At 31.2% G+C, this 14,344-nt stretch overlaps 1 protein-coding gene across 10 annotated transcripts in view; it reads right to left on the bottom strand.

Annotated features, from left to right (window-relative positions):
• The window catches only part of LOC140434818 (antichymotrypsin-2-like), a 169,184-nt gene that overhangs the window by 56,120 nt on the left and 98,720 nt on the right, over window positions 1-14,344 (bottom strand). The window contains exon 4 of one of the 10 annotated variants that reach the window (XM_072523379.1): window positions 4,323-4,589. The exons of 8 other annotated variants lie outside the window; for them this stretch is intronic. In XM_072523379.1, coding sequence (XP_072379480.1) covers window positions 4,465-4,589 — 125 coding nt within the window. In that variant the 3' untranslated portion in view covers window positions 4,323-4,464. Of the gene's footprint in view, window positions 1-4,322; window positions 4,590-12,448; window positions 12,599-14,344 lie in introns of those variants that run through there. One more of the 10 variants, XM_072523377.1, reaches the window with a different exon arrangement.

Raw genomic sequence — 14,344 nt, 5'->3', positions numbered from 1 at the left:
GATACCTATTTAAAATTCAAATCACTCAATAGTCTACTGAAAGGTCGCTAACATTACTTTTCTAACAATAGCAAAGTTAGCTTTAATTTTGCTAAAAACCAAAACATCATATTATTATATTGCACTTAATTAATTAAGTGCTTTTAATTTATACTCACAGTATTTTTTCTTTAAATGTAAACAGAAAAGACCAATAGCCTCTTGTAAATTATTGGAGGTTCTTCCTTCTTGTACAGTCATTTCTTGACATTTTCAAGATTACTACACCGATTTTCATTTGAATTAATTAAAATATTTTAATTGTTATGCAAAAAAGGTTCATTTTTAGTTTATTTCCACAATCTTGATTTTAAAAATGGGTACAGCTATAGGATATTAATATTCTTTTTTAGATTTCATCTGAAATTTTTTTTTAAATAAATCAGCATGTAAGAACCACGAAACATTTAGATAAAAAAGTAAAAACCACATCCGGTGAAAATATCAACCTTCAGTCTCCAAGTGCTTTCAGTCAAGTTCCAAAAAACAAACCGAACAAGAAACTTTCAACTAAGACTTGTGTCGTGCAGTAGTATCTTCTAATATACCGCTTTCAAAATTATCTAATGAAAACTTTAGTTCTTTTATAAAAAAATATTGCAAACAAAACATTTCCAGTGACGGAACTCTAAAGAGAAATAATGTCAATTTGTTATACTCCTTAGTTATCCACAACATAAAAGCCGAAATAGGTAATACATTTGTGAAAAAGTGGAAAAAACCAACGCTCTAACAATATAACGTTTTATACAAGAATCATTAGCAAACTTTTTTCTTCCTGCTGCTGTACCCAACGATAAATTATTGCTTATTTTATCTGATGACGCACCATATGGGGTGAAAGCAGGACAAAATTTAAAAATATTTTATCCAAACTTAATATATGTCACTTGTTTAGCGCATGGAATAAACAGAGTTGCGGAGGAAGTAAGAAAAAAATTTCCACTAGTAAACAGTTTAATAGCGAGCATCAAAAAGGTATTCCTGAAATCACCTGTAAGAATACAATGTTACAGAAACATGCTTCCTGCTATTCCACTGCCACTGCAACCCATTTTAACACGTTGGGGAAATGGTTCGAAGCAGCTAATTTCTATGCTGATCATTTTGTTGATTTCAAAAAAATAGTTAACCTTTTAACGGATGATAGTTGCCAATCTTTATTGGAAGCATAGCAAGCCTTCCAAAATAACATCCTCCAACAGCAACTGCCATTCATAAAATCAAATTATAGTTTTGTTCAGAAAACTATAACTCAATTAGAATCCTCCAAATTATCATTGTTAGAGAGTACAATTTTAATAAGAGAATTTGAGTCATTGTGTCAAAACGTTAAAGGTACTATTGGAAAGGAAATTTTTTCAAAACATTAAAGTAACCATGGTAAAAAATAGTGGTTAGTAGGTTCTTTCTGAAGTGGTTCAAGTACTAGCTGGAACATTTTTCGAACCACTTAATTTAGAACCATCTATTATAGTAAATTTGAAAAATGCCTCAGTTACATCAGTTGATGTCGAAAGAAGTTTTCTATTTACAAATATATGTATTCAGATAGAAGCCATAAGTTTTTATTAGAAAATTTTGAACATCATTTGATAACCTATTTGTACCACAATTCAAAATAATATTTATATGTTAAAATAATTGTATATGTTATGTATTTATAATATTGTAAATATTTTTGTAAATAAAAAAATATTGTAAATATTTTTTATTAAATGTATATTTTCTAGATAAATATGCATATTTTGCATAAAATACTGCATATTTTTGCATAAAATACTGCATATTTATGCGCATATTTCATACTTTTTTATTTGCATATTTGCCTAAGTCTACTCATTACTAATAGAAAGCTCTCAAAGAATGTTGAGAAATTCGAGATTAAATAATTTTATTACTGAAGATATAAAAACATTAAAAAAAACATAAATTTCAGTTAAAGACAAATAAAAAGATCTTTTTATAAGATTTTAAAAATAGATATATAATTTAGTATGAATTATTCATTGATAGCATTTGGTTGGATTCTAAATAGTGACAATAACATAATATTTACATTATGGAAGCTTTACAACCAAATGTTGATTAAGGTAACGGTTCAAATTTATATAGTAAAATATGTATCATGTTAATAAAATACCCAATCAATTTTCAAAAGAAAAGGACAGTGCCGGAAGAAAATGGTTGAATTTATTCCTGAAACGACACAAGGATAGAATTTCTGTTAGAAAGCCAACTGGAACGTCCATCCATAGAGCCAAAGGCTTTAATAAGGAACACGTGACTCATTTCTTTGATATTTTGTAGGCAGCATTTGAAAATCATAATTATTCAGCTGATAGAGTATTCAACGTGGGTGAGTCTGGATTAGGTATTGTTCAGTCTAAAGTGCAATACGTTCTTGCGCCTAATGGTTCGCAGCAGGTAGGAGCATAAACTTCTGCAGAAAGAGGTTCTTTAGTCACAGCAGTATTGTGTATGAGTGCTGGAGGAACTTTTGTTCCACCATATCTCATTTTTCCCAGAAAAAACCACAATGTTTTATTGGAAAAAGGTGCTTTTGGTTCAAAAATTGTGTGTCATCCAAGTGAATGGATTCAAACCCATATTTTTACACAGTGGTTCCTACATTTTATTGAAAAAGTGAAACCACCACAAAACGATTCAGTGTTGCTAGTGTTAGACGGACACCATACACATTGTCGAACTTTAGAAATGATAAATTTGGCAAGGGAGAATTTAGTTGACATAGTGTGCTTGCTCACTCATTCTAGCCACCACATGCAGCCCTTAGATAAAACGTTAATGAGACCCTTAACAACCCATTATAGTGAGATGTTGAGATTATTTTTAAGATCAAATCAAAGACCAATTACACATTATGACATTGCTGAACTATTTAGAAAGGCGTATCTTAAGGTGCAAACTAGGACAATTGCCGTTAGTGGTTTCAGAAAGACCGGAATATTTCCTATAAATCGCCATGTCTTTAACGAAAGCAATTTCCTTACTGCAGAACAAGAAAATACTGAAAAAAAACAATATGCAATAGTTGAAAATATTGCCGACAATAGTGCAGATGACAATGAATTTGTTGGACCCGAAAATATTACACCGGTGCCAACTTTTCAAAAACAGACAGGACCTCGAAGGTGTAGAGCACCTGGAAAAGCAGCGATTATTACCTCGTCTCCATAAAAAGATACTATAGAAACTTTAATAAATTCTTCTTTAAAACAAGCCAAAACAGTAAAGCGGAAAGTATTTATGGAATTATTAGATAACCAACAACCATTCTGTAGTTACCAGCATCTACGTAAGACGAAGAAGAAGGCAATATTTTAAGATTCCTCTTCAGAATCCGTATCAGTACGTTTCAAAGACAATGATGATCCGATGATGATAATGATGATGACATGATAGATATTGCAGATTGCAGCAGGCAATCCTAAAGAAGAAGATGCTACTTGTTTCTATTGTGATGGAAAATTTTTGGAAGACAGAAAAGGAGAGAAGTGGATACAGTGCGTTGTCTGCAACGAATGGTGCCATATAGATTGTTCCGGGTGTAAAACTGATATCTTTATTTGTGAGATTTGCAAAGACAATTACCTGTTTTGTCAAGGGATAAAAAGTATCTAAATCCTAATAAGTTAAAATATAAAAATAAAGAATTTCGTAAAATAGATAGTGTTTTATTTTAAATCTTATTTTTTATTTAAATGCATATTACTGTGTTCCATATTAGAATCACAGAAACTTCCATATTAAGTACATATTCCATATTAGGTGCAAAATTTTCTTTTTTCAAATGTCACTTTTTGACTATCCCTGTATGCAGATTTTGTTATTTTTAATTATAAAATCTGATATATAAAACATTAACGTGTATTTATGAATAAAGAATCACACATTATTTTCAGAAACAAAAAAATTACAAACCAAATACAAAACTGTATTCCATATATGGCGCACTTCCTCTACTTTTTGCATATGCTTTAAATTTAATCAAACTACTTGATGATAATAAACTTGATATGGTACGTGATTCTTTCATAATAGTTTCTAAATCATGGACCCTTTCATTCCAGTAAGTATACTGAAACTGGCTATGACTAGTATACAATAAAAATAATTAGCAAGGGTAAAGATTACACTACATATGGCGTTTTTTGTTCATCATATTACAAAGGCATACGTCTTTTATTTTTTTTTTATCTGAAATTATCTTAATTATTTGAGTAATTGTTTCAATCAAAATGACACACAAAAACGACAAATGACAAAAAAATGTTTATTTGTAGGTATTCTGATAAAACACAATGAGAGCAAGTTAAATAATTATACATAGTTTTAAAATCTGCCTTCATTCGTAGTAAAAACAAGATAAAAAATATATAGGCTTAATTCATATTGTTAATTTTATTGATTAAATCTGCCAGCAAAAAGTACTAGTTCATTATTTTCCTTAATAAAGAAAATAAAAGGATGATTGGCATTGAAAGAATAATAAGGCTTTCCAAAACCAATCTTGTCGACCACCTCAACTGAAAATAAAATTAAAAACAAATAAAGTACCAAAAAATATTAAGATGTGAAGTAGAATTACGTAGAGTAGTAAATAAATCACACGAAGGAATTTCACAGTCGAGCCGTAATGAAGAAAGTAATTAATTAAAATATAAAAATAAGTAAACGCATCTGTGTTTACTATGTACTTCCTTTCAACATAAATACCAACTTTTTAAAAACGTAATAATTTTAGTGAATAAACAGTATAAACATGTTATAGAAAATATGTCTACTAAAATCAACGACAAAAATAGAAATGGGTTGGCCATTCTGAAGAAATTTTCAAGAACCCGCTCAATAATATCAAAGTAGGAGCTGTTTTTTACGAACAATTAATTAACAACTTACGATAGGCAGATGTCAATGTGATCATTGAAACAAGCATGGACCTACAACATCTAATCGAAAGCTTAAGTAGGAATAGTGCTTAGATTGAAATTAGTATAAACACTAAAAAAATATATATATGCTAATTTCAAAAAGACCACCAAATATACAACAAATTTTTTAACAATAAATGATAACGTGGTAAAACAAGCAGAAAAATATCAGTACTTAAAAGCTTTCTCAATGAAACCAATGTTCATACTGCAGAAATAAACAGACAAAAAGAGATGCCGGATCAGCGTTTATACGAATGAAGCCACTCCTAATGTGCAGATATCTTATTTTGGAAATCAGACTTCGTACCAGTCGATGTTATATATTTTTAATATTATTATATGGAACTGAGACGTGGACATTACAAGAATATAATTTAAAAAGAATCCAAGCTTTCGAAATCTCCTTATACCGCAGAGTATAAAAAATATTATGAACTGATAGGCCACTGAAATACCTAGGCCACTTTATGAAAGGATCAAAATATAAAATTTTTGAGACTTATAATACAGGAAAAAATTCAGAAAGAAGATCCTTTTGGCGAAGGCCGAATTCTTGGTTGAAGAATCTACGTGATTGGTATTAATGTAGATTCATTAGTTTATTTAAAGCCGCAATTGGTTTAAACACCAAAAAATTACACCAAGATGGGATGCAGTCAAAAACAAGGCAAGAAATAGAAGAGAATGAAGGGAACTCATACAGAATCTATCCAGAAAATGAACAAGAAACAAGATGCGCTGACCCAGCCAGGCAGTCATCTTACACTTTTGTCCAAGAAACGTAGAAGCGCCCAACACTTCATAAGAAGAAATGGCATTATAGAAAGAGACACAGTGAGAGAGAGAGAAAGAGAGAGAGAGAAGTGTAATAAAGTAGTAAACAAACACACCTTTATATTATTTATTCTGTGTATTTCCAAATATGGTGATGTAATGAGAGTATGATTTGAGATATGTATAATATACACGTTTTTCTTTAAATTTCATGATATATCCTAGATACGTTTTGGATGCCCAATCATGATTTATTACTCTATGTAATTTCTTACACACTTTAGATTCAATGTAAAATAATAAATAAAAATACTTAAGTCTTTTGGAGTTTTATTGCAGATTTTAAACTGTTTTGGTACAATTTATCTATATTATTCACAAATATCCTTAAAATTTTAACTGAAATGTCGTTTTCTGTATTTATTTGTGTTAAGTCTTAATAATTTAAACTCAGATTGATTAAGAATATTCAGCACATCTAACAAAGTACACTATCTTCCATGTTTCTGGCCTATATAAAACATTACTTTCTTTATAAAATCGCTTAAATATATAGGATTATTATTTATTTTTCTTTATATTCATCTGGTATTCATCGAAATTTTCTTTTGTCTTGTAAATTTTATCAGAATATTTGTACCATTCTTCTTTCTGCTTCTCCCCAATAGCGCTACAGCCAAAATCGGGCCTTGACTCCTCCAAACTATGATTACAACCTTGCCAGTCTCACGCTGATCTTCTTTAGGTTCTTCTTCTTCTTCATGTGCCTTGTCCGTTCCGAACGTTGGCAATCAACATGGCTATTCTGACTTTGTTTACGGCAGATCTAAATAGTTCAGTAGATGACAATCCGAACCATTGCCGCAAGTTTTGGAACCACGAGTGTCTTCTCCTCCCTGGACCCCTTCTGCTGTCTATTTTCCCTTGAACGATCAGCTGTAGTACTCTATATTTATTATGTCTCATAACGTGACCCAAGTATTCTAACTTTCTTTTCTTTATACTTATTCCTACTTCTCTCTCTTTACCTATCCGGCGTAGTACCTCTTCGTTGGTCACGGAGTCCAGGATATACGTAATATATGTCGATAAGCCCACATTTCGAAGGCCTCTACTTTTTTCATCAATGTTGCGGTCATTGTCCACGCCTCCATTCCATATAACAAAACCGGGAATACATAACATTTTAGAAGTCGAATTTTGAGAGGTAGGGTGAGGCTTTTAGAGGTGAAAATTTGCTTCATGCTAGTGAACGATGCTCTTGCCTTTTCTACTCTTATACGTATTTCCTTCGCTTGATCCCAATTTGAGTTAACTCCCAAGTAGATGTACGAATCCACGTGTTCAATTCTTTCATTGTCTAATATCAGTTGCTGTGGTGGTTGTTGGGTTTTGCTTACTAACATCCATTTGGTTTTTGTGAAATTTAGTCTGAGTCCGTATTGTGCACTTGTTTTTTGTATCTTACTCATTAGGCAACTCAGTTCCTCCATGCTACTTGCTAGAATCACAGTGTCATCAGCATACCTTATGTTATTAATTATTTCTCCACTTATCTTTATGCCTTCTTTGCTTTCCTCCAGCGCTGTCTTAAATACTTCTTCTGAGTATATATAAAAGAGAATAGGAGACAAGATACAGCCCTGTCGTACCCCTTTCTTGATCTCAATTTTATTGGTCAATGTAGATCCTACTTTCACTTTAGCTGTTTGACCCCAATAGAGACTCGCTATTGTTCGAATGTCTCTGTAGTCGACTCCGATCTTATGGAGAACTTCAATTATCTTTTCGTGCTTTACGTTATCGAATGCTTTTGCGTAGTCTATAAAGCATTACGTCTAGCAATTTTTGTACGTCTGCTGTCACTTCATCCTCACTAGCAACTTACCACTAATGTTTTAAATATCTGGTGTTTAGTTTTGTTTGTAATATTGCTTATAATATTATTGTATTTTCTTTTTTTTGCGGTATTTATTATATCCGTTTCATCTAATCTTGTTTTTGTTAAGTTTGTCACCCACAGCTCTGACAGATCAAGTGAGCAACTTACCACTAGTGTTTTAAACATCTGGTGTTTAGTTTTGCTTGTAATATTGCTTATAATATTATTGTATTTTATTTATTCGTAGTTTTTATTATATCAGTTTTATCTGATCCTCTATTTGTTAAAGTAACGCCCATTGTATTTATATCCATTTCTTTGTTTTATCGACTTGTTATTCATCTCCAGGTCTTCTGCGGTTTCCAGTGACCATGTGTTGAGTTTAAATCATAATTATTTCTCACCCTATCTTTCTATTTTTTCAGATTTTTTTTTTGTGTACGATGTCATCTTTGTCTTCTGCTCAAATTATTTGATCATCGGCGACTTAAGGGCTATGCAAATAGTTTTCATCAATTTTTACTCCCAGCTGTACGCATTTTTTGTTCCTTTTTTTAGTGTTTTCTCTATATAAAGTTTAAATAAAGTTGATAACAGACAGCATCCTTGTCGAAGTTCTTTATCAACTTTAAACGGTTCTGAGAAGTTTTGCCAGACTTTGATTCTTAATTTAGTGTCTTTGTAAAGTAGTTTTAAGACATTTTTTAAGTGTTATCTAATTCATGATTTTCCTTCGTTTCTCACAAATTGATGACTGCGACATTATCATAGACCTTATAGATATTCACGAATGCAATGTGCAATTCAGCGTTTAATGTTATTATTTTTTCTATGAGCTTTTTCACAGAAAATGTATTATCCGTAAATAAGCGTCTGAAAACCACCGTATAACTATTGTTAACCTCTATCTGTTAAGATCTAAATTACACATGGTTCTTAACTGCTGTATAAGCTGTAGTAAACTCCTTAAATCTTAACTCCTTTTATTAAAATATATTTTGTTGACTCTGTAGAATCTCTTAGGTCTACAATTTTATCTTTCTTAGGTCTAGATTTTTCTCTGTGCATATACACTTTGTTTCATTTTTTTAGCTTTTAATTTTTTTTCTCAGTAATATTTCTAAACATATTCTACACATTAAGTATTATAATCGCACACCCATTGGTAGCCTCTCGCTTTGTTTTTTATTCCCCATTATTACTATTATTTTTAAATTAATATGTTTTAGATATACATGTCAAATATTATTGCTACCGCATCCATGTTTAAATATTAATTTATTAGAGTTTTACTTGAAAATAATTAATAAAAAAGAAGAAAAGTTATCTTTTGGCACCATACCCCCGGAAAAGTGTTACAGAAAGTTAGATTGGTTAGGTTAAATAGTTATTGGATCTAGTGTTTTAAGAGTAAGATAGAACAGAAGATTAGAAATTCATCAGTAATAAATGAACCCATATTTTTTAAGTCTACAAATTGATTGATAATAATTATTCAAGATGTATTAAGACAATATTTGCGTACCAACTCGTGATTGTAAAGTTGGTCAAATTAATATCCAAGTTTTAAATACTTCTTCTTTTTCTTTTTATGTAGACATGATTATGTCTATTTTTCAATGTGCCTCCTCTAAGTTGTCGTTCCATCGTTTACGTGGACATCCTACTGATCGTCTTCGTATTGGGGAACCGTCTCTTGCCGTCTTCAGTGTGTTCTTCACCTTATATCTACGTTGTATATCTATATTCTAGCTCTGTCCCATAGTGTTTTTCCATCAAATGTTTTCATCTTTGCCTTTCATTTCTTTCACGATATTTTTTTCTTCATATTGTTTTTTTCAGGCAACCTGCGGATCTATTTGCTCTATTCACTTGAACTTCTACTTCTGTTTCGAGCTTTCCCTATCTAGATAGTGTGATGGCTAGATATTTAAACTCTATCACTTGTTCTATTATCTGACCTTCAGCTCCAATTTACATCTTAGTAAATTTGCTGTTATAACCACGAATTTTGACTTTTTTAGCGAAATAGCAAACATGTTAAAGTTTCTGGCTGTTAAATTAAATTTGTGCAGCACATGTTGTAAATCATGTTTACTTTGAGAGAGTAGTATTACGTCGTCTGCATAGCAGATTATTTTAAGTTGTTTTTCTTTCACTTGGTATCCTTTTTTAGTTCTTACTTTTTTTATTATTTCGTCCATAATCAGGTTGAACATTAGAGGGCTCAGGAAATCTCCCTGTCTTATCCCATTGTCATATTCAATAGGGTCAGTTAGTTCTTCTTCTACTTTTACTTCTATCGTGTTGTTTTGTTAGATATTTTCGATCGTTTTAATTATTTATGGAGGTATCTCTCTTGCGTGTAATAAGTGTATAACGTCTTTTAATTTGACCAGGTCAAATGCCTTCTTAAGGTCCACGAAACATAGATATACCGGTTTGTTGTATTATAATGATTTCTCCTGCACTTGCCTCATTATTAATATATCGTCGGTGCATGATCTTCCTGCTCTAAAACCTTGTTGTTCTTTTGCTAGTGTTATAATTTCATTCAGTTTATTTGTTATTACTTTGGTTGTTAATTTTAGTATTGTGTTTAATAAATTAATTCCTCTGGTTCTTTTAATTAACTTAATAAAGTTTTAAATACTAACTATCTAAATTGTATTAATAATAATTATTTTGTTAGTTAGATTGACTTTTCTTGTAGCTCAATCTTGATTTAAATCTGGCTTTCGTAGATCCTCTTAAGTATTTCGTCAAAAATTCTGTTTCAAACTCTTCATCAACATTATAATAACTAACTCAAATACTTAACAAAAAACTGAATTTCGCTCATAATATTAAGTTTGTTTCGAAAGGTCTAGAAGTAAAAGAAATTTAAACAGACATTAAAAGTATATAAGTAGTCTTCACTCTCAGTGGTATTGTCCTTTAGAACAGTATAAAGATAAATTACTGAATTACATCGCAGTGATAAAGTCTTAAGCAAGCTACTAGAAGCCCTAGTGACTTCTTTGTGTGCTGGGAATCACATTTTGGCTGAATTTTTGGGTTTGAGCCAGCATATTGCACAATACGTTGCCAGAATTTACTAACAGTGGAATACAATCATATTAAGTACGGATAGAACGGATTTAAGACACCATTTCGTGACTATGTATAAGTCTAACATTTGAAAATGTGTTAAATTTAGACGCTTCATGACTATAGTTGTGTTTATTAATCTTGTTGTCCAGTGGGGTACGATCTGATCTACGGCAAGCTGCCCCAAATTTTATTATTCTAACCTTTAAGGGGGAAGGGAGCCAATAGTAGTGTAAATTTAAAATCGTGAACGACTTCCGCCATTGCATCAGCCGCTATCTTGATTTTAAAGAAGAACCGTTTTTCTTTAATATCCACCATTTTCAACTTTTCGACAAAAATGTTAAGGACTGAAATTGATGCAAATGCGATTTACTATAATTTTATTTTCTACAGATCTTTTCGTGATGTCGATATTTTCTCTGAGTTATGGGAAAAATAGTAATAGGTGGGGGGGGGGGGGGTGGGGCGAAAGCAGACAATTATTTCGTTTATTATTAAGTTTACGACAGGAATGTACATAAACAAAATATTACGTACATAATATACATATATTTTGTACATAATATGCAAAAATTAAGAGAAGTATATTTTATACAATTTTGATCTTTGTCTTTTGTTGCTAAAACCAATATTTAAAGTCGTAGGTTCGTACCTGTTTATGGCTTGCTGCTGACGACGTCACCGTCTGGAGTTCGTTAGGCTTAGGACGTTAAATAGTGATATGAGCAAAAAAATAATGCAAGAGATCAAAATTGTATAAAATATAAATCTTTATATTTTTCTTTACGTACATTGATGTTGAAAGTTAATAATAAACGAGATAATTCAATAATTATACTCAGTCACTTTTTTCCTTTTTAACTCGGAAAATATAGACCGAACGAAAAAATTTTTAAAGAAGGGAAATTGTGGGAAATCGTAATTGCAACAATTTACGTTTTCCTTCTATCTTCCCTTCCATAATAAGCTTTAAGAACTGGTACTTAGAATTTCGAAATATGACATATGACAGTCAGTATCATAATTTTGGTTCAAATGACGTTTTTGTTCAAATGTAAACCCTATGTAAGCTCCGTTGAAAAATTTAGATATTTTTCATTTCTAATAATAATTTAAATTCATACAAGTATCGCCCAACGTCTGGAGCTTATTGTACATCGTTACAGATAGCGCAATTGTAAGTTTTGTTGATAAATTTTGTGTATTTTGTTTGTAATAACTGTTGATGTAAAGTAATAATATGTAACGTTTCTCTCTAAACAAAGAGTTGTAGAATTACTTGCTTTAAAAAGATTTTCACCCTTCAATATATTTTAGGAAAAAAATATTATTTTAAACGGCGTCCTTTTCAAATAGTTTAGGAACCTTCCTCCAGAAAATCTACGTAAGTATTTTTTTTTTATTTCTCTGTTTGTAGTTACCCCTTCCAGTCCCTCCTTTATTCACTCACTTACGACCCAGCTTTGCAACCAAAATAAGAGTGGTCGTTCGCAAACGTTTCGGTTTGTTTGCTAACCCTATCTCCATCCCAGTAATTGCTTGGTCCCCACTTTCAACCCCCTATAAGTGATACACAATGTGGTAGGCAAATTATATCGTTACAGTGTGAACGAAATATAATAAAAATCATTTATGTAGTTTGATCATATATAATGCTTTAATTGCTCCCTACAACAAAACATGTATACATAAATTTATAAAATATTGGAAATTTAGTTATATGTCTTCTATTGATTAAATCTTCCAGCAAACAGTATACTTCCACAATTATTTTCTTTAATGTAAAACAAGAATGGGTGGTCTGCTTTGAAGTATTGGTTAATTCTAAATAGTGCAATGGGAACGATAGCAACTAAAACGTTAAACAAATCATTAACATTAGAAGAATGTCCTTTATTAATAACAAATAGTACTAAAGTCATCATGCTTGAGGAGTGGCTTTACATACATCTGGATATTTGACACGGTTTAAAACTGAAGACAATAAGTATGATTTTACACCGCAAAGTTACATGAAATATAAAATTAAATCAAAATAATTTTTCATATCTCATAAATTTTGTATTCAACGACGAAACAATACATCAAACTCCACACTATCACTATATATTAGAACTTTTATTTGTTTCGATATATTAAACATAATATTTATCTAGTTGATTTTAAGAAGATAGAATATGTACAATAGGAATGAATAGGCTAATGCCACCAGAAACCTACATAATTCAAAATAGAGCTAAATATTTCGTGAAAGAAACAGAATGGTACGGAACTATCCATTATTAAAATAGAGGGAATACCTAAAGACGACACATTAACAATAGAGGGAATAATTAAAAGAAAATCTGGAGGAATATAGAGCCACTGTCTGAATACACAAAAATATATGAACGATTGAACATAAATTCAAATTCACTGTTAGGACGCGCACGTGATAAAGATAAATTTTCCTCATGATGACGATGAGTGTTTCTAGGATTCATATGTATTAAGTGAATGTACTAAACCATTTATTTGGTCTAGGTGCAGAGAAAATAAATACCCTAAACAAATTTACTAAAATCTACTACGATTTTGGCACAAGTAGAAAAAAAATTGTTTAAATTATCTTCAAACTGTTAAAGAGGTCCCGATGTATATAAAGCTACAGTGTATTACAATTATATAGAATAATACGCCCACACTAGATGAATAATCTGCTTAGATAAACAGAAATATTTAAGTAATCTAATTCTTTTCAAAAGTGGTTTAGCCCAAAAGAATGAGTGTTTAATGAGTATTAAAAGGGTTAATCTCCCATTATTGGACACAAATGAACTGTTAATAATAGTCATTACAATGAAATGCCCTTTAAATAAGTGTTTTAATAAATTGTCAGTGTGAAGTTTTATGAGACCAATTGTGGCAGTATCGTTAGAATTCCTTGCATTCCAGCCTCGTGACTCAACACAGTTACGGAAGAAGCCACACTATCCTCCAGCTAGATCCTTTCGTAAGTTAATTTGATCCTCTTCTAACTAACTTTGCTGCACCGTACTGTTGACGAGCAAATAGCGATAGCAATAAGCAAACAGTCAGAAATACGCATTTACGCTTACCGTTTACCTTGTATCTATTTTCTTTTCTACTGAGTTGCGAGATTTGCTAATGATTTTTTTACTTATCTATGTTATAACAATCTCGTTTTAATTAACACCCTATTTTGTTTTTTAAACGTGTTGGCTTTCCATTTCTCGGAAGTGCAATCATCCGTGGCTGTGTTAGTTGTAGCTCTAAAACGTAGGGCCACAATTGGTAACATTGCTCCTGAGTGATCCTTTCCTCCCAGAAATAAATATTTAAGGTTGCCTTTCACCTACATAACAATGTTTTTTTTCTTAATTAGATGGCTTTGGTAAAGATCAATTAGCCAGACCGGTTCTAATTGAGAGGAAATGCAATCGTCTACTTTAGTACATTTTAGACAGAAAAGACATTTTAATGTCTTTTCCTTTACATAAAGGATGCAAAAATAATGTTTCCAAAGTTGAACTGCAATGTTGGAATTAAAGTTTATTCCTAATATCGTCCAATAGCTTCCAATATGCTTTGGATTTGC

Source organism: Diabrotica undecimpunctata, chromosome 2 (genome assembly GCF_040954645.1).
Source record: "Diabrotica undecimpunctata isolate CICGRU chromosome 2, icDiaUnde3, whole genome shotgun sequence".
In the NCBI taxonomy this organism is placed as follows: domain Eukaryota; kingdom Metazoa; phylum Arthropoda; class Insecta; order Coleoptera; family Chrysomelidae; genus Diabrotica; species Diabrotica undecimpunctata.
Note: the sequence above shows the minus strand (reverse complement) of the source record. Positions and strands in the feature narration are given on the sequence as shown.